The sequence below is a fragment of the Temnothorax americanus genome, unplaced genomic scaffold (genome assembly GCF_048541705.1).
Source record: "Temnothorax americanus isolate GAGA-0224 unplaced genomic scaffold, ASM4854170v1 Scaffold3, whole genome shotgun sequence".
NCBI lineage: Eukaryota > Metazoa > Arthropoda > Insecta > Hymenoptera > Formicidae > Temnothorax > Temnothorax americanus.
This window is the reverse complement of record NW_027509442.1, coordinates 5,682,298-5,707,367: the sequence shown is the minus strand read 5'-3', so window position 1 is coordinate 5,707,367 and position 25,070 is coordinate 5,682,298. Positions and strand designations below refer to the sequence as shown.

Sequence of the window (25,070 nt, the reverse complement as noted above, 5' to 3'; positions counted from 1 at the left end):
GTTGTAAAATCCTCGTTATGAATAATTTGGACCAATTAAAATCCTGGTTAACTTAACCGGTGATTAATTCAATCGGCAGAATTCAGTGTTCAAAGCCAAATTTATAACTATAATATAATTCTAATTAATATAATTCACTATAATCTAATCTCTTTTCATATATTAAACAAGAAAAAATTAACAATTTTATCCAGGTATGTGTTAATAAAATGGTATAAACATTAGTCAATAAACATTTATAGTTTATTGACTAATGCCGATAAGTTACCGAAATTTGTGATCGAAGAAGCCCCTATATATCGTTGTTACAAGCAAGTGATGCCCTCTACGAAAAATGAGAGATATATCTTCGATAAATGTAGTACTGCATGTAGATAAAACAATACTTATCGATGTTATAAAATTCTTTGAGTCACGACTGTTGATCAATCCAATTTTTAAAATTAAACAAATGAAGCTAACATAATACATATATACAGAACCTATATCAATCTATGTATCTATATAGTTGTTTTTAAATTAATTTAATATAAAAATTTTCTCTTACAATAATATTATCAAAAAAATTTTTTATCAATATTAATACTTATAAAAAATATATCAACTTTATTTTAAATTCAAAACACTTTTATATTTAGAAATATATACATTGAAAAAGAATAGGAACTTGCTTTCAGCTTGATTTCTATGGATCACTCAGAAAGCTTTAATTTCAATTCCTTCTATATTAAAGGCAAAAGATGATTAATTAGTAACATAGATTTGAAATAAATCAAGAAATTACATTATTTTGATTTATATGTGATTTATTGTTTTCATTAGGAAAAGAGAATGAGATCGACTGCTAATTGATTTTTTGGTGTATAAATTTTAAAAATCATCGTCTAGCATATTATGTATTGTAATGCAGCTATATTATAATGCTTTTTTATTACGGATAGCCACCCCAGGTAGCAAGCACTCGTCATTTTGACGTCAATTGACGTCAAAATGACGAGTTTTTGCTACCTGGTACCGTAGCCGTCAATAACGTTCAATAACGAAGCAAAGGCAACTGTTCGCATTAAAAAGTAAAAATAAGATATTGAGATTAAAAAAATAATTAAAATACTGTCTATTTGACGATAACAATTCAATAAAGACTTTACCTTAAAATGCGTTATAAAGATTATAATTATAAATGAATTATTTCATAATATTAATCATAATAAATTATTTCATTACTGTTAAAAACGTATGACTATATTATATTCGTGTATATATACATATATTTAATATTATGTATACAATATATATATATATATATATATATATATATATAATACTATATATTATATGTGTGTATATGTATATATTGTATATTAATTTCGTATATTGTGCAGATGATACACTTTAGAGATTATAATAAAAGATCTTTTGTTTGGTATAATATCGACAAAGTTTAATACCTTAGAATGAAATATTACATATGTATATTTGTATGAGACATTTATTAATACAGAACACAGCTTATTCTGTATGCTATAATATCTTTTACGTAAATGTATAACAAATTTAATAATTCTATTAACAAAAGAATTTGAGAATATAACAATTATATTGTGGAGTACAACTTCACTTTATGATACATCTTTTTCATCCGAATTTGTTTGACGTTGCCACTCGTAATAATAATTCAGCACTGCATTCGAGCAAATCTTATGAATAAACTTATTTTTTTGCCAAAGCAATGATATAAAAAAATTGGAGCACCATTATTATACCACACTTTTTACATTGTTATACAATACTTTTTTTTTACTGTAATAATTGTATTGCGATACTTCCGTTGCCTACGTTATTTTTATCGTGTAACTTACAATTATGCTGATGCAATACATATATGATATTTATTCCACGCATCATTATTATTTAACAAATCGAATTGGTACAATAATTCTTTACTCAAGGGGGATCACAGAGAAGGACATATGGTACATTACAGATTCTCGATTATTTTCTCGAGCACAATTTTCGAAACGGTTTCACGGTCAATTGCATTTCATCTACTGTATGAAATACTCTAAAAGGTTGTGGATAGAAAATAGTTATTATTCCAAATAATATATACGGGGATTTATAATAGATTGTTATTCTATTTTAAGAAAACTCAGGTTTATATAAACAAATGCTTTGAACGATACAGCAGAAAAATCATCTTTTTCATCAAGTCTTTTGCGATCTACAGCTCAAATATACGAAAAGTGCATGTAATTCTATTACTTCTTTCTTCATTTCGTCGGGATACATGAATTGAAGTAAACGCTCCATGTGCAAATTTTATTTCGTCGTTCTTTTTTGTTTGGATCATGCATAACAGCATAAAAGAAAAACGACTGTTTGATATATTGTATATAAGCAATGACATAAACTTTACTTAGAAATGCGATAGTATAGTGGGTACTAGTACGAGGGCCTTTGTAAGTAGAATGCCTAGTGTCGAATGCCAGAAACATGTTTAATCGCTTTTCACATTTTCTTGAATATATTTGGGTATTGTATTTTTACTTAAAACTACAGTGAAATATAATATATAATAAAAAGTGGATAAATTCGAGCACGTTTATTGTAAAAACATCAACAAAAGCAATTAAATGCGAATGTATTTTCACAAAAATATACAATGTTATTTTAATTACATTATTAAAAATAGGAAAAAATAAATAACAAATTCAATCAACGGGACAACCAAACACTTTACGGTGCGTTCTATAAAAATTACCGATAAAAGAGCAATTGTTTTTTTAACAGCAATGGTGTAGAGAAATTTCATCTTATATAATTTGATAAAACAGTAAACTCTATCTTCCGCGTCGGATATTAACGGTATACTGCATAATCGAGAGGGAGAAGCGGAAAGGAAATTCGTGCTATAGTACAGATTTCGAAAACTTTTTTTTCTCTTGTTCTATTCTGTCGTTTCTACAGAAAGAGAGAGAAAGAGAAAGAGAGAATCGGAAGAGTTTTGGAAAGCTGCGAGCTCGCTGTGGTCCTGACACACTTATGACGCGTACAGCGCGTACATACGATATGCAAAATTCGCTTCAGTTGATATACTTCTCCATTTGGTACATGTCGACTAGCAAGCGCGAGATAGGTATCTCCCCGATGGTTTCGTGAAAGAACAGGCGCTCGACGGTCTTGGAAGAGACACACCTCAGGTATCCGACTAAGATCATCAACCTGCCGATTCTACCGGGTTGCTGCGGATACCGTGACCTCGTGTAATCCACTAAAATACGTTGCGCCTGATCCTGCAGTATCTCAATGGGCTGGACCGCGTGCAGGCCCACTGTCTCTGCGATTTACAAGGAGAGATTCACGCGTTCGATTGATAAGCGAGGCAGAATTGATTGGAGATAATTTTATGACACAAGAGTAAATGCGATCAAAACTTCAAAAATGATGCGATTGCGATTAATAATTATCTAAGAATTTCAAAGAGTTATTTCTTAGACTAGAGAAGTAATGTATATATATATATATATATATATTACGAATATAATTTGAAATAAATAATGAGAATACTAATAATAATATAAAATCAATAACGATGACATAATATTGAGTAACTGGTATGACAATTAGTTTAACGACGCTCTTTACCTGGCGTAAACAGAGCCACTGCCTTCATGCAGCCACACTCGCCGAAATCGGGGGACAGTTGCCTGAATCGGCATATTATAGCCTAGAACGCAAGAGAATACTCCATTGTGAAACGAACTTTGAAACGAATCTGCGGGGGAGATTACAGAAAAACACTCGCCAAATTCGAGAAACGGTAACGATTCATCTTCTCAAATAAACAAAATCTCGTCGGCGTTTGCACATCCATATTTCGCAACATGAGGAAAAGATAGGGGCGATAACGTTGAATTAAATCGACGCGTTATGGTCTAGTCTTTGTTATTGGAGATTTTAATGCGAACCGGACAAATAAAATACTGGAAACAACAAGATAATAATTCTTTTTTTTTTTCGATGCCAACACTGTTAAATATTAAAGGATGGAATTTAAACCAATACTTACAGTAGTTATTTTTAACTACCATGCATGTATGTCGAAATTTAACACAAAACAGCATTATTTGAACTCCACTGGTTTAGTTGAATTAACATTAGTTAAATTAACGATATATTGAGTAGAAACAGTGGCGACCTATAGGAATGGTTAAAAATAACTCAAATTGAGTATAATTTGGCACGAATTTAATAGTGAAGAAGAAAGCTTGCTACGAGCGAAAGAGTAAAAAACCTGAATAAGAACGAGCTCCTGATTCGTCGGATTGTCGTCCGTGGGTAGTCTGCTGCGCACTTGCTCGTCCTCGAGGAGCGCGGTGATGTCCCAGGAGACGGACCATTGCGCCAAGTGCAGGAGGAACAGCTGCGTCCAAGAACGTTCCAGCAGCAACAGCTGATCGTCCTTCGATATCGCTTGAAAAGGAGGCAGGCAACGCACCCATCTGACAGCCATGAATAGCAGTCGGGCCGTCGTCTCCTGTGTTAACGATTAAATGACGCGACACGCGGTACGAACGATTAAGAAGAAAAGAAAACACGCGACGAAAGTAGCGAAAAGTACCTGCAGCATCTCCCAGGTCGGGCTGAAGCTCTGTATGGTGCCCGTCGGACTCCGACTCGTCTCCGTCTCCATCTGCTCCATCGGATATTCCGCCGTAGGTTGCAATCGCGCGTTCCAAACCAGTTCCTTACGGCAAAGCGAGGCGGTAATTTGTACAACGAGAGCACGAAACTTTTCTCACAAAAAGAAAAGAATGCAAAGTGACATGTAACAAATGGCGAAGTGTACGGTAGGTAGATAAATGATCGGTGAATCTACCTCTGTGAAATAAACATTGGGAAAGAGAAATTACGTTCTCTTTCGCAAAAACGCTATAACAATACAGTTTTTATACATTGCGTTTATAATGCACAATTTGTTTAATTGAAGATGATTCTATTTCTATTTCCCTTATCATCACTCGATTTTGCTATTTTTACTTTTTCGATTTTAATATTAACGCAGCGCTGAACGAGCGCCTGAGATAAATTTTACATCCGAGTATTAATTTAAAAAGATAAAACCAGCTATGTCACGGTAATTTTTATGTGCTTCTTTCGTTTTTTCAATATTTTTTGGTTTCTCATCCTTGCTCTTTTCAGAAATTGTTAAGTAAATCTTGTGTACATATTATCCTCAAATACTAATAAATTATAGACCAAGTAAAAATATGCAATATGTAATTTAATAACAATAACTTTTTAATTAGGATGTAAAAAGTCTAAACTATTTATGCACAAAAAAACCAGGCGCTCGTTTCCAGGCTAAATAATACATTTATCGCATACGTAAAGGTGCGATTTCATTGACGCTAGAAACCAGCGGCAGCGTCAAGAAAATGTAGTGGGGGAAGAAGTTCAGACCGTCTCAACTTTTTAACGTACCGCAAAATTCAACGAAACTTCTTCCCCCACTACATTTTTTTGACGCTGCCGCTGGTTTCTAGCGTCAATGAAATCGCACCTTAATAAAAGCCAATAATTGACATCCGCGAGGCAAAAGTATTGTCTCCATTGTCGTCGAGAGAGGTTGACGTTAATAATAATCCCCGCGTGTAATTTGCCCGTTTAGACACCGCGAGGCAGAAAACTGAGCGGAGCGAACCCCCCCGCCTTTATTAAGTTTGCAGGAATGAAAAGAGAGGTGGGGGCGAGCTGAATTAAGCTGAATTACTTACCTGACATTCCTCGGCGGACATTAGTATCTGCAGAAGGGGAGGCTGCGGCGCTAGGGAGACAGTCGTGGCCGCCTGATAGAGGGTCGTGGTCGTGCGAGGGTGCGGTAGGATCAGCGGTACGGGGGACGGTGATTCCTCCGGCGGTTTCTGTACCAGCGCCATCGGTCGTGGGTAAGGCGTGAATCTTTGGTCGCACCTTAACCTTCTACAGTAACAACCCTTAACTACTTCACGAAGAGTCTGCGTCGCTTCATGAAATTTTATCATCTTCCGTAGCTACACGGGGGTGTCTCACCCACCACCGCATTAACGCTTTGTCGGTTAAATTCTCAGATCAATTACTGAAGTCAGGTTTTTTTGTCGATGAAACTAACGCAGGGAACGATTATTTATCACGACTTTTTTTCGATAGATTTGTGATGTGCGTTTGTAATTTTTAGGTGTTAACCCTTTACAATCTAATGCTCTGCGATACCTAATAGTCTTTCGTATAGTTCTCCAAGAATTCGAATCAATGCGATTATAATCGGCAATCTTTGCATCTTCATGAATTCTTCTAACTAATAAAAATTCTTTCATTTACATTTAGTCTGCTGATTAGATCAAATAGCGAATGAAGTATTTGAATCTTCGCTTATTTGCAAGAAATAATTTTGACCAAAAAATTAAGAATCTTTTAAAGATGTGCATATAAAGAATGTATCAACTTTATTTTGTTATGTTCATCAGCTAATTATATAAAAACTATTTAGACACTTTTTCATTAAGAAAATGTCAACATCAGATTGATCATAGAATCTGCCATTAATGCGGTAGTGGATTAGCACCCTAATGAGACGTTAATCGGAATAATCAGTTCGCTTCTTTCAATATCCAACACAAATATCTGTTAATCGATTACTCCTTATGATTTTTCTATCACTCGTCAGTACTGTCATACACCGATATGTGTTTTTTATACTAAGAGAAATATCTTAATTTAAAACGCGATTAAGGCAATCAATTAAAAATGCAAACGTTACACACCTGTGCGGCGAGAGAACATACGGGGGAGCGAGTGCCGGTCTTAATCGATCATTGTGCACCGGGGCCGCAGAATGAGGAGACAACTGCGTGACAATCGGTGACTGTTGCTGATGTTGCTTCTCCGACGACATAATCGCGTGGGGTTTCGGTTTCCTCGGTCCGCGCTCATGTTGCACTGCTAAACACCAGTTATGACGTAATTATATTACTTTTGACGTCTGACAGATCGCTACGCGATTGTATCATGAAGCTCTCCGATGAGATATTATACGACTGAAGCTCCTACTTGCGTACTTTTCAAATGTACTTTATGCTACACTTTTTTTGCTTTTTTACGGGAAAAAGTACAGAAAAAGTTGCACAATTAACGCTTTTAAGAATCGGTAATGATGAATAAGTGCTCTCAACTCTTTCTGAAGCTCAATGAAAAATATCCTTATGCACCCTCGCCCTTCAGCGATCGAAGGTCCGCATCTAGAAAACGCCTATCAATAATATCGGCGATGGACTTAACGGTGGGAGCGAAAAAGTGGGCGCAGGTTGCGCGGAATTGAATTCGGGGTGTAACGCGCGTTGTAGGTTGTTCGAGATGTACGAGAGCTGTATATCCCGTGACCCGTTGAGGGGGAGGAGAGGCGAACAAGAGGTCGAGAGGGAAGAGGGGGTGAATCGCGGATGAAAGAGGGTGGTGTAGATCGGATGTGGTGGCTGGCCGGGCGTCAGCTTCCACAGAGCTCGATCTTTCGAGCGTGGCTGCAAATCTAGAGAGAGAGAGAGAGAGAGAGAGAGAGAGAGGGAGGGAGGGAATGGAGGAAGCAGAGAACGCTGTAGGGGAGGAAGACAGATAGAGCGAGATGGCGAAGCGAGAGCTGCAACTGGGTGGCAAGCACATCATCATTAATGAGGCTGAGCGGATAGCAGCCGCGGATTCCCACGTTCGCACTGGCGTCGCAATATCTCCCCTTTATCACGCATCGCCCCGTCGAGAGATACTTCGCCACTGGCGCAACGGCAATTTCTTCTCGCATCGGGACGTCGCCGTTTTAATCGCCAGCATCCAATTTCCTTGAAAAGTGGTATATTAATTGTTTAAGACTTAGCATGTTCTCTTAACATGCCAGCTATTGCGCGACTCGCTGCCTAATCGCAATGCATTATATTTTAGATTGTTTTTATTTATCGATACGTTTCTTTAGATCGTTTCTTTATAGATTCTTTAGAGGAATTCTGATACGATATTGTCTTCTTCTAATGAAAAATGTTACATTATTATTTCTTTCACTTATTTATCTTTCAAAATAATCATTTTTTAATTTTCTTCTTTAAAGATCTACATATTTTTATCTAATATATCAACATATATTAATGATAAATATATTTAAAAATTTCGTGACATTGCGCTCGCACGTTTTAAATGACAAAAATGTTTGCTGGCTCAATTGTCAACATATTAAAAAAACTAATAAAAAATTAAAGGTCGATATAACGTTATAACGATAACGATATAACGTTAGCTTACACACCGCGTTGAACTCTCTCAAAGCTTCTTACTATTAATTAGAAAAAACATCTTTACGATCAGAACTGGATCTTGATGGCCTAATAATATTATTTGTGTGAATTTTATGTACTATTCTTCGCCCTAGCAAACCACGCGTCAGTATATCCACGGTCTTAAAACGCAGTCTCAAACTAAAACTAAAACAATATATAGGATATCAGGATACGGAATAAATATAGGATACGTTGCGAAAACTTTTTACTTGTCTCCCCTTTTTATAACTTGTCACTTGTTAATTTCATCATCAAGAGTTCCTTGTTATTCATTCAATTATTACTAATAAATATATTCGGGAAATCAAATCAAATTCTCTTGACAATTTTGAAAAAGTTTAATTGCCTGTCAAAATAAATAGTAAATTAGCTTTGTAATATATAATAAAAAATTGGGAATAATGTAAGAATTTTTTAACTTTCAGTGTATGAAATAGAGCGATTTATCCTAAGCAAATGCTAATTTTTTGTTATTTTATTAAGTGCTGTTATTTTCATCAAATTTTTTGTAACTATATGTCTGTACGTCTATTATGATCTTGTATACTGAAATTTCGTTTTGTTCTATAAACGGTAGAGAATTTTTTCGGTAATCAATCCAATAACAGTAACAATTCATCTTCGAGATGTCATCATTGGAAATACGTGCTTCTTAACTCTTTTAAAATCTTACCATTACGAAACGTCGTCAATAAGCAAGTTGAGATGAGATACGTAAAAAAGAGATGTTTTTTTCGAATCGAAGCAGCAATTTTATATGCGCAGACACGCGTGTACGTAGCAAAAAGAAGCAATGCGAAATACGCTTCGGGGTTGTTTGCTTTATCGACCAAATTGGCCGTGCACATCGTAACAGGTACAAATATTATTATTTTCCTGGAGTAATTGTTCTTTCAACGGTGAGCTCCCTTGCCGGAAAAACGCGCCCAATGAAAAGACTTGTTTACTTTACAAACAATGATTTTCTATGCTCGATGCAGTAGCGGTTACCCTTCAAGACTGATATATATCATCTGTATACCTATACATCTGTATATTTATGACAAGTTTGCAAACTGATCGTATGCAAATGCAGATTAACTTTAAAAATCTCGGTTTAACTTTTACTTTATATCTTCTTCTAATTCATAGAGTTAGAAGAAAATGAAAGATAAATTAAATCAAGACTAAAATTAACTTGTATTGAGACAGAAATGGACATTAATGTAATTAGTGATAAGAAAACAGTTCTTTCTTTATTAGAGTCAAAACAGGAATTTCATTAAAAATATGTATAATATTGACAATTATAAAATTTCGATATAGGGCTTTAAGAATGTAAATAAATATTTTTGTGCTCATATGTTTTGAATGGTCGCTTTTTGTAATCAAAGTACCAAGATCCAAAATATTTACAATTTTAATATCTTGGATCTCAATTGTAATTGAAATATTACGATTTAAAAAGATATAAAGGTTACGAAAGCTAATGAATCTCAGACAAATTTCATCTTGGAAGAAATCGTGATGTCGAGTTAAAAACGCAGTATATTTTTCTTACATTTATGTGTTCGCATAAGATACGTAAATATCATTCGAGTAACATAGGTTTTTATAGTTTTAATTTGATCAGCTTCGTCGAGTCTGCCGCGAAAAAGACGAAAAACGATCTGTTTTTTCGCAGCCACGTCCATTAAGCTCGCCTTTTTCGCACAAAAGCGCCTCGCTTTGCACAGCATCTCGCGATCAAGGAGGAACATTTTGTCGCTCTGCACGCATCGCTGCTCAAATACAGAGCTTTATAGCTGAGCGGCTTAAGTTCTGCGAAGCGGAAACGAATGTGCGTCAAGGGAAAAGCTCTTGGCATGGAGAAACGAACGGGACAAATTGATCTCTTAGCCCCACGCAAAGATCGATTGAAAATCGAATGCAATCGTTGCAATTATGTAATACTTTTCTAGTTTACTGGCATTTTCTAAATTTTGGATTCAAGCTTGTTCTTACAATTTTCTCCAAATAAAATGATCCCAGAAGATCAGTTACATTATAACATTGATGTAATGTAACTGGTGTTTGGTGCTGATTCTGAGACGGAAATTATTTCGTTTTATAATATCTTATAGCGTCCTACAAACGATTATAAAATGTGCTTATATAATGCAAAATTATATCGGTATGAATTTTGATCGAAAGAAAATTTCGACCAAGATCTCTGGCCGAGTCTTTAAAGAAGTAAGTTAGATATTGTGCTGTCGTAACCCCCCCCTCCCAAGTTTTTTCGCGCGTCAACGGCTTAGACGGGCGATTTTCGAGAGTACGTGCGTATCCGCCGGCGAATGGACACGGGCACGGCGGCGGGGATTAGAATCGCATGCGCTGGAATGGACCGCGCCCTGTTCGCTTTTCATCTCGTGATTTCACTGTTTCTTTCTCTCTCTCTCTCTCTCATGCATACATACATAGATACACACACACACATCATCTTATCGTGCACCTATAAACACACAGGGCTACCGTAATACTCCAGCCGGCACGTGTAGTCCACAATGCGAGTTCCCACAGCGGAGTGGAGCGGCGTAGGCGTAGGCGCCTTCTCTGCACGCTTAAACACACGTACATACGCGCGTACCACGCATGGAGATACGAGCGCGTGGTGAGGTATACGGCACACACGGGGTAGCTTCCGTTTTAACATCGTACTACAACGCGTGCGCTATGTTATGCCCTGCGTTCCCGCGTGCGTGTGCGTAGGGCACACACGGTGCTCACACGGGCCACGGATCACGGGGCTCACACTCTCTATCCTGCTAAACGGTAAACCGATCTGTGAACATTTCAGCAGTCAGCGATCTCGAAGGCTAATCCCCGAGCGAATGGGGTTGATACACACGGACGCGACGCACCACCATCGCCATCATCCTCCACGGTCCTCCACCGTCGGCAACCGTCAACGTCGTTGCCGTCGGAGGAAATTCGCGAATCGCACGCGTGTCGAACGTGTGTGATATACGCGCGTGTTAAGACTATGGAGAGATTCTCGTACTGATTCGCGGGATATGCGTTAAGAGGGTGAGATGGACTAGCAATGGCTATTTTAATCCAATGCAAACATTCTTGAAAGTATCGATATCTTTTTATTTCTAATTTAAGCACCATTAGCTTGATTTCGAAACCGTTAGTTTGATACGAGAAGAAATACTATTATTGAAAGCTGTTAATGTTCACTGTTAAATTCGTAGTGTCAAATTATATCAATTTGATTCGTTTTTAATTTCTATATGTCGCCACTGCTTCTACTCAATATGTAATTAATTAAAAAAAAACAACGTTAATTTAACTATAAACCAATGGAGTTAAAGTAATACTGTTTTGTGTTAAAATAATAAATTTCACACATGGTAGTTAAAAATAACAAAATGTTATTTAACTCAAGGTATATATTGGTTTAAACTTCATCATTTAATATTTAACAGTGTCGTTCCTTTTACTATAAAGAAAAGTATAGAATTTTCATAAAATGTATTTCCGTCAAATTTTGATCTTAAATATATAATTTTCACGGGACAGTAATAAGATAATAATGAATGGAATTAAAACCTACAATAAAACTGTATTTTATAACTGTATCTAATAATATAATCGTATAATTATTTTACAAATTACTTGTTATAATTAGGAAAAATTGATTTGTATATAACTTTATCCAACATTTATCAAACAGATGAAGATAATCACCCTGTATGCACGGATTATTGGATTGGCCGGACAGATAGGATCTGTTTTCACTTGCGTCGCTTATATTGTTCGGAAAATCATATGCATGCCGTCACACGTGTATCTGCATACGTTACAAACCGTATGCGATCCGTATGTAACGTCGCTTACCGTTAACACCTTCCCTCGACCAATCTCACAAATCAAAATTCCGTGAAATCAGATCAGTCCGTGTCGAATATAAAATACATATGCATAAAGATAGGGCTTTTGTACCTCGTACGCTTATGCGGCGTAAACGTTTAATTAACTATTTCTTCGATTTACCGGAATATTTTCACGCGTATCCTAGACAGAATATAAAAATATAATAAGCTAATATATAAATAAAAAGCGAAAAAAGTGAAAAAGAAAGAGAGAAGCGAGTGAGAGAGAAAACTACGTAAAACTAAAAATATATACTTGTGACAAATCAACTCCAATACGTTTTGTAATAAAAATGTAAAAATTAGAAGTTTATTATATACATTGAATTTTAGAAAAGGGGTAAATGTGTGATTAAAATTTCATTGAACTTAAAATAAAATATCAGAAATATTAACAGTGCTATACGCGTAAATAATTTTCGGAAACTATCAAAAATGAACATTATTCTGTTCCATTCATCTTCCATTTTCTTTTAGCTTCTATCTCAAACAAAAAAGATAAAGAAAATACGTTTGTGCCTGTATACATAAAGTATCACAAATTTATTTTTCGCGATTTTTATCACGCAAGAGTTACCATTTAAAGTAACATCCATCGAAGGAGATATGTCTGTCTAATAATTTATCTAATAACTGTAAGAAATATTTATGATTTTTTATATAGAAAGGAAATAAATGTAAATTTTATATGAGAACATATTTGATCATATCGTTAATGTCATGTCGTTATAAGAGTAGAAAAGGATTAAACGTGACAAAGCAGCTTGACATTTTACGTCCATTCGGAAGAATATCCGACGGAGAAGCGGTCAGACGTATATTTCCGCCTCGCGCGCGGCTCGAGTCGAGAACCGTCCGTAACTCGTGACACGACACGGGGCGAGAGAGCCCGTGATAACTCGCGGATGTAATTCTCGCGTTTATGCCGAGCCAGAGACGGCCGGGAACGCCGGGATCGGCGCGGGCGTTCGCTGCAGTTCCTCCGGGGCGCGTTGGTATATATGATGACAGGTGACGATCAAAGCCCGGCTTAGCGCAACGACCCGTTTCGTCCGCACACATCGCGCTCATATCACGCGAGGGAGAACGCGCCTCGCGTTCTCCACCGTTCCTCTCCTTCTCTCCCTTATCGCCTTCTCTTCCCGCGTACAGTGAGCATCATAAATGCATCATCCCATTACTGGAGTAAGTTTCAATAAAACGCATCGTATCGCGCACTGGATGCTTCTAATAAAACTAAGTTGTTCGAGGTAAATTTTATACATACCCGAGAAAATTTCAACAAGAGAAAATTCTCAATTATTATTATTATTATTATTTTAATTAATATTAAAGACAAAGGCACAATCGCATATACGATTTACAGAGAGATGACTATCTCATTCGAGATCGACCAGACTTTAAATTGTTTTAATTTGAAGACCGTCGCTTTTTTGAAATAGTAATAAAAGATTGAGGACGCTTATATTAATTTTCTCTCAGTGTTTTTTTACGCTACAATTATATATACTGATAATAAATTTGAAACGATTTGCTTCCCAAATATAACGCATGCTATGACATTAACTTAATGCTCTCCACGTGTTTTGTCTATTCTTCATTTCGTTGGAAGTGTTCTTGATTCGTGAACATTTGAACGCACGCGTTCTTTCGAGGGGTGTCCGTCCAGCGGCGAGAAAGCATTTACGACGCCCACTGTATCCCTCGCTCTGTTCCAGGACCGCTTTGCCGTTTACCGTTTATGTGGATGGATTGATGCTGCCCGTCGCGTGTACGGCACGCCTCGCTTCGTTGCGTTACCAGCCGTCCACTCCCACGCGACTCCCCCTGTGTGCTGTCACTACCCCTCGACCTCGTCCAGGGCCGGCCAAAAATATTACGAGGTTCCGAAACAATTTTTAGAGGACAACTTTTTGTACGTTTGTTAAATAGCACTGACAACGAGAAGTAGAACTTCACATCCACAAGCGTTTTTAAATCCGAAAGTTTGCAAAATTATCGTAGTGGATATCTCTATAAAGATAAAGTTCTTTTCTAAATAAAATAATTTATCTTTTCACTATTATTGTATTCTTATATATATATATATATATATATATATATATATATATATACAAAGATATTACAATGCGCGTATTAATTTAAAAACGTGCATGTTAGCGTAAACACGTTAAGATCCCTTTGTTCAGTAAGGCAAGAGAGAAGCATCGTTTCTTTTTACTGCTTTATACTGGCTTTATACAAATAGAAATCTGTTTAGTAAAAATGGTGGCACCGATAAATATATTTTTTATGGAATTGAAATTTATTTAAGCTTACAAAATTCATTTTGAGACTGTTTTGAGCTTTGCATATTTGAGGGGAATCAAGATATTTTACATCTGCCACATTTCCCCTTTGACCGATCCTGTTTTCGTATATGCTTTTCTCTGTTCCTCTTCGGCGTATTTCGCGCTTTATCCTTTTCTTTTTTTATTTTTCTCGAATCGTGCTCGAGTGTCATTCGCCAGTATAAAACGCTTTCGCGTGCGACTCGCGAGACCTTCGGATTTTTAGTAGAATGCTGCGGCATTATACCTTGCGCAATTGAACACTTGGATATAAAAAGGAGCTTTAGAAAAAAGCTTTTAGAGTCTCAAATAATGTGTTTACAGTTTTTAACTTCGATTAAGGACGATATAATATTTTATAGAAACAAACGCGGAAGTAAATTCGTATAAAATATCATTAGACAATGTAAAATTTATCATTATAACTGTTTAATATCCGAGAAAATTGAACCCATTAGGATCGTTTTTACGTCAGATAATTGTAAACAAAATATTCTGAGGTTAATTTTTCCTTAACCATTGGAGAATGAACAATTAAACTATTACTTTAATTATACTTCTTTTATTGTTCGTATTTTGGCCTTTGATTTTCCTATATTATTTTGCATATAACGAGAGTGACTTATTTATTATTTCAATTTTTCCACTCATTTTCCAACGTATATATACGCTTGAATATATATATTTTTACTTTCAAAATTATTTATTTTACAAACTGACGATCGTATCTCTTTCTGTGCATTTACATGCGATAATTTGCTATACGCGACAAATGAGATTTGTTTATAAGAAGAACTGATACTTTAATTGCATTCAGGCTACTTATTCAACATGCATAGCTAGATGGATTATTTTTAATATCACCGCGATTGTTAGACGTTGAACTTCGTACTCCGAAAACGCTCGAATAATTCCAATCTATAATTATCGAAAGGGGCAAAGGCTTCGATTTAATTCCGGTTCAAAGTGCTTGATACTTTTAGAAAGGGTTCTTCCGAATTATGAACGGAGACAAAGAGATTTAAAGTTTGAAGTAGCGGGCTGCGATCGATTGGGCATGAAACGAGGCGAAGTTTGCGGATCCAAGTGTGTTGGTGAATCTGAATGTAATGTGTACTCTAGAAATGATGTTGACCGTACGGTTCCGGGAAAAGTCGTGGAGCATAGAATTTCATTGGAGAGTCATCACCTTCTGGTCTCCCGCTTTTCGTTTAACTTTTTAACAAGGTATGTAACTGGAGGAAAATCGTTATGGTTGCGTGCTTTGACAACTTAGGATAACTTCGCAATGTGACTTAAGTAAAATTTGATAAGAAATTTGGATGATTTAAAAAATAGCTGAAAATGAATAAAAAGAGATAAAAAATAAGTAAGGAATGGATGTATAACATGACTCCGATAAAATTTTAATAGTTCTTTAATTCAACTTTTCGTTTAGGTATGTGTCAATGTGTTCTTTCATAATCTTATAAGGATACTAACCATAATTTTTAAATATCAATACTATTAAACAGTTAACGCATATTTTCAAAGAGCGGAAAGTACATTTTGTACACAACCATGATTTTTCTAATAATCCGTTTTAGAATTTTGCAATAAAGAAAAATACATATAATATTGAAAATTTAAGATTATTAAAATATGTTAACGTATAAATTTTTAATAGAATTTAGCGATATATATACACATTGCAAGCATATTCTAAAGACTTTTTACTGATAAAACATTGTGAAATTGTAACATAAGATAATAAATTTAATATCATTTGCATAGAGTAATACAATACTCACAAATTTCTTCTTGATGCTTTCATAGTTTCAAAAAATGTTTAATTCTTTTCCGGTGCATGGATGTTTTTAAGATGTAAAAACTTAAAGAAAGACCAATAATATAACTCTCTCCTCCGGATATAAAAACTTTCTAAATGATTAATATTAACACGTTCTGGGGTTTGGCTGCTCCGATAACTTAAGATTCTGACTAAATATTCGTAATGATTTTTCAAAACATCAACACAACAAAACATCAACGCAACATTAGGAACATTACCAACGACAGTCCGTTTCTTCCTTTCGCGAGCCCTGACGATCGTTATACAAGAATTACAAATCCGCCATGGTAAGCCGCTCGGTAATCTTCCGACGTCGTTTAACGCCATATTCCGCGCAATACATATACATATACAATATACATATATCTGTACAACGTGCGTGCGTGCGCGAAATCGCAGTCAGGGGTGAGAGGGCGGCATTTTGCCGGCGCGACACGGTGCGCCAACACAGACGGATAATATCGTAGGCGGGAACGAATTTTCGTGGAAAGAGGAAAGCGCGTCGATTACGTGGACCGGGTGTGAGTGCGTTGGAGGTTTCGGGGTTGTCAGCGAGCGGATGATTGCGCGCCTGCGGCGTCACGGAGCTTCGCGATGCGCCGAGTACCACGTACATAATGTATAGCGCGTATCCGGGTGGTCACCTACGTCTTATGGGCTCTTCACAACGTTTTTCGAGGCTCGGCGCCGCGATTTCAACGTTCATCGGACATGAGCGACTGTTCTAGTTATACTTTCACGTTTATAAAGCGTTTATAAAACGAGACGGTTTTTCTGGGAATATAGATACTTCGACTAATTATGCATCATCATCTAAGCACTTTTACACTATTAAGGGCTGAGTTTTATATACCACAATTTCTGTTTTTTTTCTAATTGTTTTTAAAGAATTTGATTTCTCGAACGAAATAAATTCAGCTCCTTGTGTCGTTATTTAATTTAATATTCTCATTTAATATTTGTATATATCGAATAATTTACATGTCAGACAAACTGGTTCAAGATCTGGCTATCACACCATTTTGATATAAAATATGTGGTCAAAATAAATTTTATTTCCGTGTACTAGATGATTTTCGAAAAATATATATATTATTTGACGAAAGCATCGAACGATAAACTCTTATTTAATTCTTCGAGATTATGTGCTAAATTTTTAAGTAAATGTAACAAAGGTATATTATATTGTTGCGTATAGATAATCAAAATTTTTATGTGCACAAAACTCTGAGGATGTAATCAGTAGTAAAACGCACCGCGTGGTGTCAGACATTTGAAAAAGTTAGTAGAACAGTCTTGACTTGGTCAGCCGCGACTAGATTTTCGTTATTAATAATCTGAATAGAATACATGATTTCGTTACAAAAATATATCTTTCTATATCTATATTAACATTAATTATATCTACAATTCTTTGCATTATCTTATCAACTCCGCGATTCATAGATTCAATAATTAATATCCGTAATACAATTCAAAAAGTATTTATAAAAAAATTTTAGAGGAGAATATGTGCAGTTAACATCAAAACAGTTTAATTATTTTCTAATTTTCTTTAATAATAACTTTTATAGATACAGATTTATAGATACGTAAAGTGGATAAATGATTTATTAAAGTTTTATTATATAACACTTTATTTTAGCAAATATTTCGACGAATATACTGTCATCGAATTTGAATTATTATGCGTATATTATATGTTGAAAAAAGAAAAGCCGTGGAATTAAGTTATCTATATACGAAACAAAGAGTGCAACGACGCCATTCTGCTGTCCTGGCTATACATCAGCAATTAATCACGGCGTCTAATTAACTCCGCCAACAAAGTACGAGTAATTTCGATACAGAGGCGGAGAGAACGACTTGGGAGAGCGTTAGCGTGTACAAGTGTGTTCGCGGATGAAGGTGGCGGCGAGAGAAAGCAGGCGGGGCGGGACGAGGAAGACCTGGTGTTTCAACTCCCGTGTGGAGTCTCCTTAACGTTAGGAAGCTCTGCCACTAATTGAATCTCCTCTCTTACTCGCGTCTGGAGCCTCGACAACCGCTGGGAACCGGAGCACCCGTCCTGCATTAAACACCCCCGACACCCTGAGCACCCTCATCCCTGCCAGGCGGTCTCGTATCGCCATCCCCCTCCCTCCCTCCCCCCTTCCACCCTCTCTCTCTTCCCCCCTGCCGCGAGTCCCATCCCATCCACCTTTTCTCTTTCCATCTCGCCGCTACCTCTCTCCACCTTCGCATAGAATCCAGCCCCCGCTAAGCGTCCCAGAAAACGAGCCTCCACGCTGTTATATCGCCGTCGATGGCGAGGAACATCGACCCGTGTACACCTAGCCCGTCCATGTAACTTCCGCGCGGAAGATCAAGCTCGCTCATTTCTAAATATCGTCGCTGAACCGAGAAATAACTCGGATACATTAACATAATTCGGTTGTTTTCCGTTTCGCCTATATAAATGATTTATACGCCTTCAAGTAGCCATTAAGAGAACGTAGTTAGCTTCTATCGAAGCTGATAATTATTGTTTGATGCTTCAAAATGCTATTACAAATTTTTTAAATATTACTCTTGGAAAAATAATAGTGCACGAATTTTGCTACTCTATGATTTCTCTCTTTTCCTTCTTTATTTAGTTACAAATCATTTTGAAATAGTTTGGAAAAAGACAAAAAGTATAAATAATCTGTTGCACAGGATGAATAGAATTTATTTAAAAAATCTGTCTATAAAAAGAGAGCTCGCGAAAAGGAAAATAAGCAGTTTAAAGAATTCGGAGTTTTAAAACATTTCATTTCGTGTGTGTGTGTGTGTGTGTGTGTGTGTGTGTGTGTGTCCCCATTTTAGATTCTATTTCAAAAGATTCCGTTTTGTGCCCGAATAAATACAAGTTAATATATTAAATGTCAAAAGTGCTTGCCCTAAGAAACGTGACGTCGATCAAATGAGACGTCACCGAAAAATCGAAACGTCGCATGACAGTGCGAATCCATTTATGGCACCTTCACGGTTAGTAAGCCCACACTCGAGTTTCACATATAATATTCCGTAACACAGACAAAATAATATTCAATCCGAGATGACGCTTAACACCTGAAATTTTTGCCACATCAGCATTGGCATCTTGTTCATTGGTATCGATTCCGTTACGCCAGCTTTCCACTGATAATGCGCGTGAACTGTTCGGCCGCGGTCAACGCTTTGTTCGCGGAGGTTTATTTAGGAGGGTCTGGTTGACCACCGATAGTTACAGTCGATTTCTTCGCGGTTTATTTGCGGTCTTTCGCGAAAATACGAGAGACTCGATGAAACGATTTCCGCAGTCATTCGTAGTTGACAGAATTGACAAATATATTCTTATGCGTCAACAGTATGGCGCATTGAGATATATCTCGAAAGATAAACTACGAATCTTGAAGAAAATCTTATGTATTTGTATACGTAAAATACCAGACAAAAAATATCAAATATGAAAATATAAAATACCAGAAATTTAAATAATATTCTAAATAATATCCCTTATTGAAAAATAGGAGAATACATGAAATTTAAAAAAAATAATCAATTTAATGGCTTTTAAAATATATCAAGATATAAATCTTGACAAAATTTTCGGAAATTTAATCTTAAAAGGTAATGATTGTATTAAATAATATCAAGCTTGATTTTTTCAATTTATTGAAGAAATGCCTCAAAAGATATATATAAGTTCTGGATAAAGGAACGTAGTAATATTGTGAAGTAAGTGCATTCCTAATTTCGTTCCGCAACGGTCAAATAATTCATATTCTAACGATTCAATACTTCGTAATTAATAATATTTTTAGAAAAAATTATCGATACTAATTGTACTAAAATGAAAATTTAAATCGAGCAAAGTAATCAGCTATGTCTGGTAAATACAAGTTTAATATAGTCGAACAAATGCATAATTATAAAATAACACAAAAATAACGTGTCATATTGATCAATTCATCATACCTATTATACTGGTAACATTAATATTACTCGTATTATAGAACTTACCGTCCTTGTTCATGTTAGCTTCGAAGCACTTAGCGAGACGACAAGCACGACATTGATTCCTATGGGTCTTGTCGATCGGACAACGTCCTTTCTTGGCACCCTGGGCTTTGCAGATGTACTCTCGATTGCTGTGTATACTTCGCTTGAAAAATCCCGAACAACCTGATAACAATAAAAAATTTGCCTAACGATATGACATAGTAGATACTGATCATTCAATTCGATAAATTGATCAATTTATCATCGTTAAGTTATTTTCAGATATCTAACAACACGTCAATGAGAAAAATTTAATTAAGTTGGTATAAAAAGAAGCAAATTTACTCTTTTAATTTCTTTATATTCAATCTTTTTTATATATATATAAGTATCTTGATTAAAATTTTTCTGAAGAAATTGAATCAGAGAGATATCATTATTCTCCTCTTGGTTTATTCTAACATTTAAGTTTAATATATCCTTTTGATTAATTCATCAAATAACTGTTCCTGCTACGCACGTAATAAGCAAGTTTCGTTAAGAATATTGCGTGAAGATTTATCTTTCTTTTACAAATATTATTAATTAATATTACCGTCGCAGCTGTAGATGCCGTAGTGTTTTCCAGAACTACGGTCACCGCATACATCACACAGTATGTCGAGTAATCTGTCTCCTAAAACAAAAATATACCTCGTACTTTACGAACTTTAATGAACTCTTTGAAGTCATTTTTTCAAACTGGTTACTCAGAAAATGTTTCACGATAATTTTTTCCTTGTATATTTTCCATACCCTCTCGAAGCGAATATAATTATAGATAATAAAAATATATTTCCAAACTTTGCATAGTAATTCGAATCACGACAAAACGTACAATCACACATATTCATATATAACTTATATTTAAAACTTGAATTAAATTTTATTAGATACAAAATCTTGTAAAAATTTAAAAGATTGTTTCAATCACTGTATAAATATTAGAGAGATTCAAAGTTAACATTATTTAATAGCTACGTCTATTACGATATCACAATAACTGTAATCACAATAACTGGACTAATATTATCAGATTTGTATCTACAATATTTATTACGTATTACGATGAAATAATTAACAGGTAAAAAGAGACCGACGGTTAGAGGACTCTCGCGAAATCCCGTTTAAGAAAAGCGGGCGGGCCGCAAGAAGATCACTGGTGCTAATCTGTTTCCCCCTTTTCGTAGGAACCCTAATCGTCCTAATGATCCGCGGCAAGAAAAACACGGCCATGCCTAAGCCAACCAAAGCCTTCCTCCCCGTCCTGGGGAATCAACCGCCTTCGCGTCTCGCACCTAACCAACCTAACCCGATCAACCCGGGTTACTTCAACCCCAACGGATTACTACCTTCGTCGTGTACACCAACGTCTTCTTCTTGTTCTTCTATATATCTCCTATGTCGCGTATCATATCGTCTATTATTTATGATATGTAAATTAATCAAAGAAACTCAAACAGATAAGAACTCGATAAGAATCAAACCGTCGATTAGCTTTAACGGTAACTTAGCTGATTTTCTATTGTCTTAATTATTTTTAAATATTTCTTTCTTCCGCCTTAAATAAAGAATAATTTCAAGAATAATTTCAACGCGTCCCAGAAATAATTCTATATAGTTTAAATTTGCTACTTTTATTTCCGAGACATCTTGCAGTGCTATAAATCTGCTTTGAAGAAAAAAAAAATTTTAAGTGTCTTGCAAATCTAGGTATTCCATTAAGAATGTTACATGTTATTCCTGAATTTTCGAAAAATTTGTCAATGACAGATTTCTGAGATGCGATTTGCTGTCGAGTTTTCACGAAAACTTTTAAAGATAAAAATATTTTATATTATAAGGACAAGCTATCGCGCATTAAGTAAAATTAAGTAACAAAACGTCGTTAATTAATTTTCAAACGTGTTATTCGACGCGTCGTAAAACATGTCCTTTTTTTTCAGACATTTTTTAGATGACATCAGTTTCTGATTATTTGGTAAAGAATACATAATGGATGAAACGTTACAAAAAACATAATCATGGCACTTTTAGAGATCCGTTTAAATGCATTTCTCATTTATTTGTGAAATTACATTATAAATATTTAAATTTAAACATATTCTCATTAAACATCGCTTTATATATCCATTAACTATTATTATGTGAATCAACATGTAAATATTAAAAAAAGATTGAAAAACTATTAAATATATCTTTATTTAAATATTAAGTACTTAAAATTATTTAGATTTTGATGCACTCGATCTCTGCACGATAATCGTAATGTATCTTCATAAATACACGAAAGATTCAAGCACCGATGTTAATTACATCTCGATCGCGTTATATACCTACAACTTCCCAAATTCCGAAAACCATCACACTTTATATCAAATCTATTAAAAAAATTTTAATTAATTATTTCTTGGCCGCAGTAAAAAAAAGTACGATAAAATATCGTATTTCGAGAAATACGATTTACCTGTTAATAAACAGATATTCAGAATACTTGAACACTATTAATCGCGTGAACGCGCTACACAATTTTTCAGATTTCAAGATTACGCGATTTAGCTGTTTGCAGAAGTTACTCATTTTCCAGCACTATCGCCTGCCGACCGCGGTCGGGTAACACAATTTCTCGAAACTGAAGAACAGAATTTAACTATCGACAAGTATTAGAGACGAAGTTCGAAGAAATATTCGAGACACCGTCAGGTTTCCTCCCGGTCGCGATACACGGTTTTTCATAGACACGATAAGTTGATGCGATTTATCACTAAATCGCGGGAAACCGCCGCGCTAACAATACGTCACTTTCACGTCGCGCACCCCTATATATCTTCGCGATAAATGCTCATCGCACTAGCTATAAACCCTTTGCCGCGTGCTAAGATCAAGCGAAAGTAAAAGAGAGAGCGAGAGAGAGTGTGTGTGAGAGACAGAGAGAGAGAGAGAGAGAGAGAGAGAGAGAGAGAGAGAAAGAGGGAGAGAGATGCTGCGAGAGTCTTTGGAGACTGACCTGTGCCCATCTCCTCCGCAGCTGTTCAAAAGTCGAACATCGCCAGAGAACGACGTATAGCCGAGGCCGTGGTCCCGACGCGGCGTCGAGGAGGTCGCGCGAAGTCCCGAAGCATTCTCCGTGACGGGATGGCTTCGAGCCTCGACGTACCTACTCATCTCTCTCGCTCTCTCTTTCGCTCTTTCTCTCTCACCCTCTCACTCTCTCACTCTCTCTCTCTTATCGGGAAGGGCGTACTCGTGCCCGTGTCTATGTGTACATGTATCTGCGCGCGTGTATGAGTGTATCTATTCGTCCGTGTATGCGCATATAGGGGTTGTTGCCCGACTGGCTGCCGGAGCAGCTATCTCTCCTGTCCGTAGCCACATCACGGAGAATCATGGGTCGTTCCCCGATACGGTTGACACGGTCCGGTGGTGGGTATCCGCGACGGGGGGCGAATGGAACGGGACGCCGAGAGGGTGGGTATGGGTGGTATGGTTGCCGTGCGCGGAACCATCACACCGACGCCAATCCCTAAACGACCGCGAGTCGCGGCGAGGAGGCCACGGCGATGGCGTAAACCGGGGTTATACGTGACGCGAATCCACGGCGTAACACCTCTTCTTCGTCTCCACCGCCGCCGCCCCCGCCGCCGCTGCCACCGCCACCACCGCCACCCTAGTTGGCACGTTGGCCTACACGTTTCGAAGGGATAGGGCGGAGGGCAAGGCGGAGGGCGCCGCGGAAGCGCGGGAGGGGTGACAGGGTGGGGAATTCCAGCGAGCTAGCGACTAGACTCGGCCCGGGGACTTGCTGGCCGAGTGGCTGACTCGACTATAGCGGGGTAGCGCTAGTTAGTCATCGGCAACTACGGGGGCGGCTCCCGGAGGCCACGTTGTCAGACGGCCGTTACCACTGTGTCATTGGTCGACTCCACCCATGGCGGCGCGAGATTGTGGGGGTGAGCGCGCAAAGGGGTGGTGGGCGGCGCCAGGCGAATCGACGACGCTGATTCGACACCGATTCGCCAGTCGCGTCGCGCCGACCAATCGACAATACGGGATTAGGTTGGCTGACGACGACGTTAACATCTGCCTTCCGGCAGCCAACGCTATTTACCATTTACACGTTAGTGGCGTCGTTACTGCTTTTTCACGGTGTTAGGTATGAGGTACAAGTATAGGTGAGTGCGAAGGTATAAGCTACCGGTGGAAAATGGTACAATGGGAACTTGACGTTAGGCGGATAAGATAAATACGATATCGAATCGATGACTGTACTTTCGTAATTTCGTAGAGGGATTCTAAGAATAATGTGATTAGACAATTTTCTTAAGAATTGAATAAAGTGTCTTTTAAATCATTAGAATATTAATTATTTATAGCTATAAGATTTCCTGGTAATCGGTTGTACTAAAGTAAGATACTAAAGTATAAGATTCACAAGTTATAATCTGCAAATGCGTATACATATATGCCTTAGGAAGGATGGACGCATTTATGGCGCGAGCGAATTTTTTTTTTTTTTTTTTTTTTTTAGCGCAATATATTATATTGATTAGGCCATTTTGTCGGAGTTATGTAATGACACGCCCCTCTAGCAAGTGAGCTATTATTTGTG

The 25,070-nt window shown here is 36.7% G+C and overlaps 1 protein-coding gene across 4 annotated transcripts; it reads right to left on the bottom strand.

Annotated features, from left to right (window-relative positions):
- Window positions 1-1,644: 1,644 nt before the first annotated feature.
- On the bottom strand, window positions 1,645-24,273 carry LOC143900094 (protein dissatisfaction). Of its 4 annotated transcripts, none has more exons than XM_077411066.1 (9): window positions 23,469-24,273; window positions 21,018-21,098; window positions 20,444-20,605; window positions 6,804-6,978; window positions 5,778-5,982; window positions 4,622-4,792; window positions 4,295-4,537; window positions 3,646-3,727; window positions 1,645-3,337 (listed from the first exon to the last, which is right to left on the bottom strand). In XM_077411066.1, exons 1-9 carry the CDS (start codon window positions 23,476-23,478, stop codon window positions 3,084-3,086), a joined length of 1,383 nt encoding a protein of 460 aa, XP_077267192.1. In that variant the 5' UTR covers window positions 23,479-24,273; the 3' UTR covers window positions 1,645-3,083. The 4 variants fall into 4 exon arrangements, with proteins under 4 accessions (XP_077267192.1, XP_077267191.1, XP_077267194.1 ...); XM_077411065.1 differs by having other exon boundaries at window positions 6,804-6,981; window positions 23,469-24,259; XM_077411068.1 differs by having other exon boundaries at window positions 4,622-4,747; window positions 23,469-24,258.
- Window positions 24,274-25,070: the final 797 nt, after the last annotated feature.

Excerpts from the sequence above, each read along its gene's own strand:
- LOC143900094 (XM_077411065.1), bottom strand. Across the intron at positions 20,606-21,017 it reads CGGCATCTACAGCTGCGACG|GTTGTTCGGGATTTTTCAAG; the intron begins GTAATATTAATT and ends TATTGTTATCAG. Across the intron at positions 3,338-3,645 it reads AGTGGCTCTGTTTACGCCAG|AGACAGTGGGCCTGCACGCG; the intron begins GTAAAGAGCGTC and ends TGTAAATCGCAG.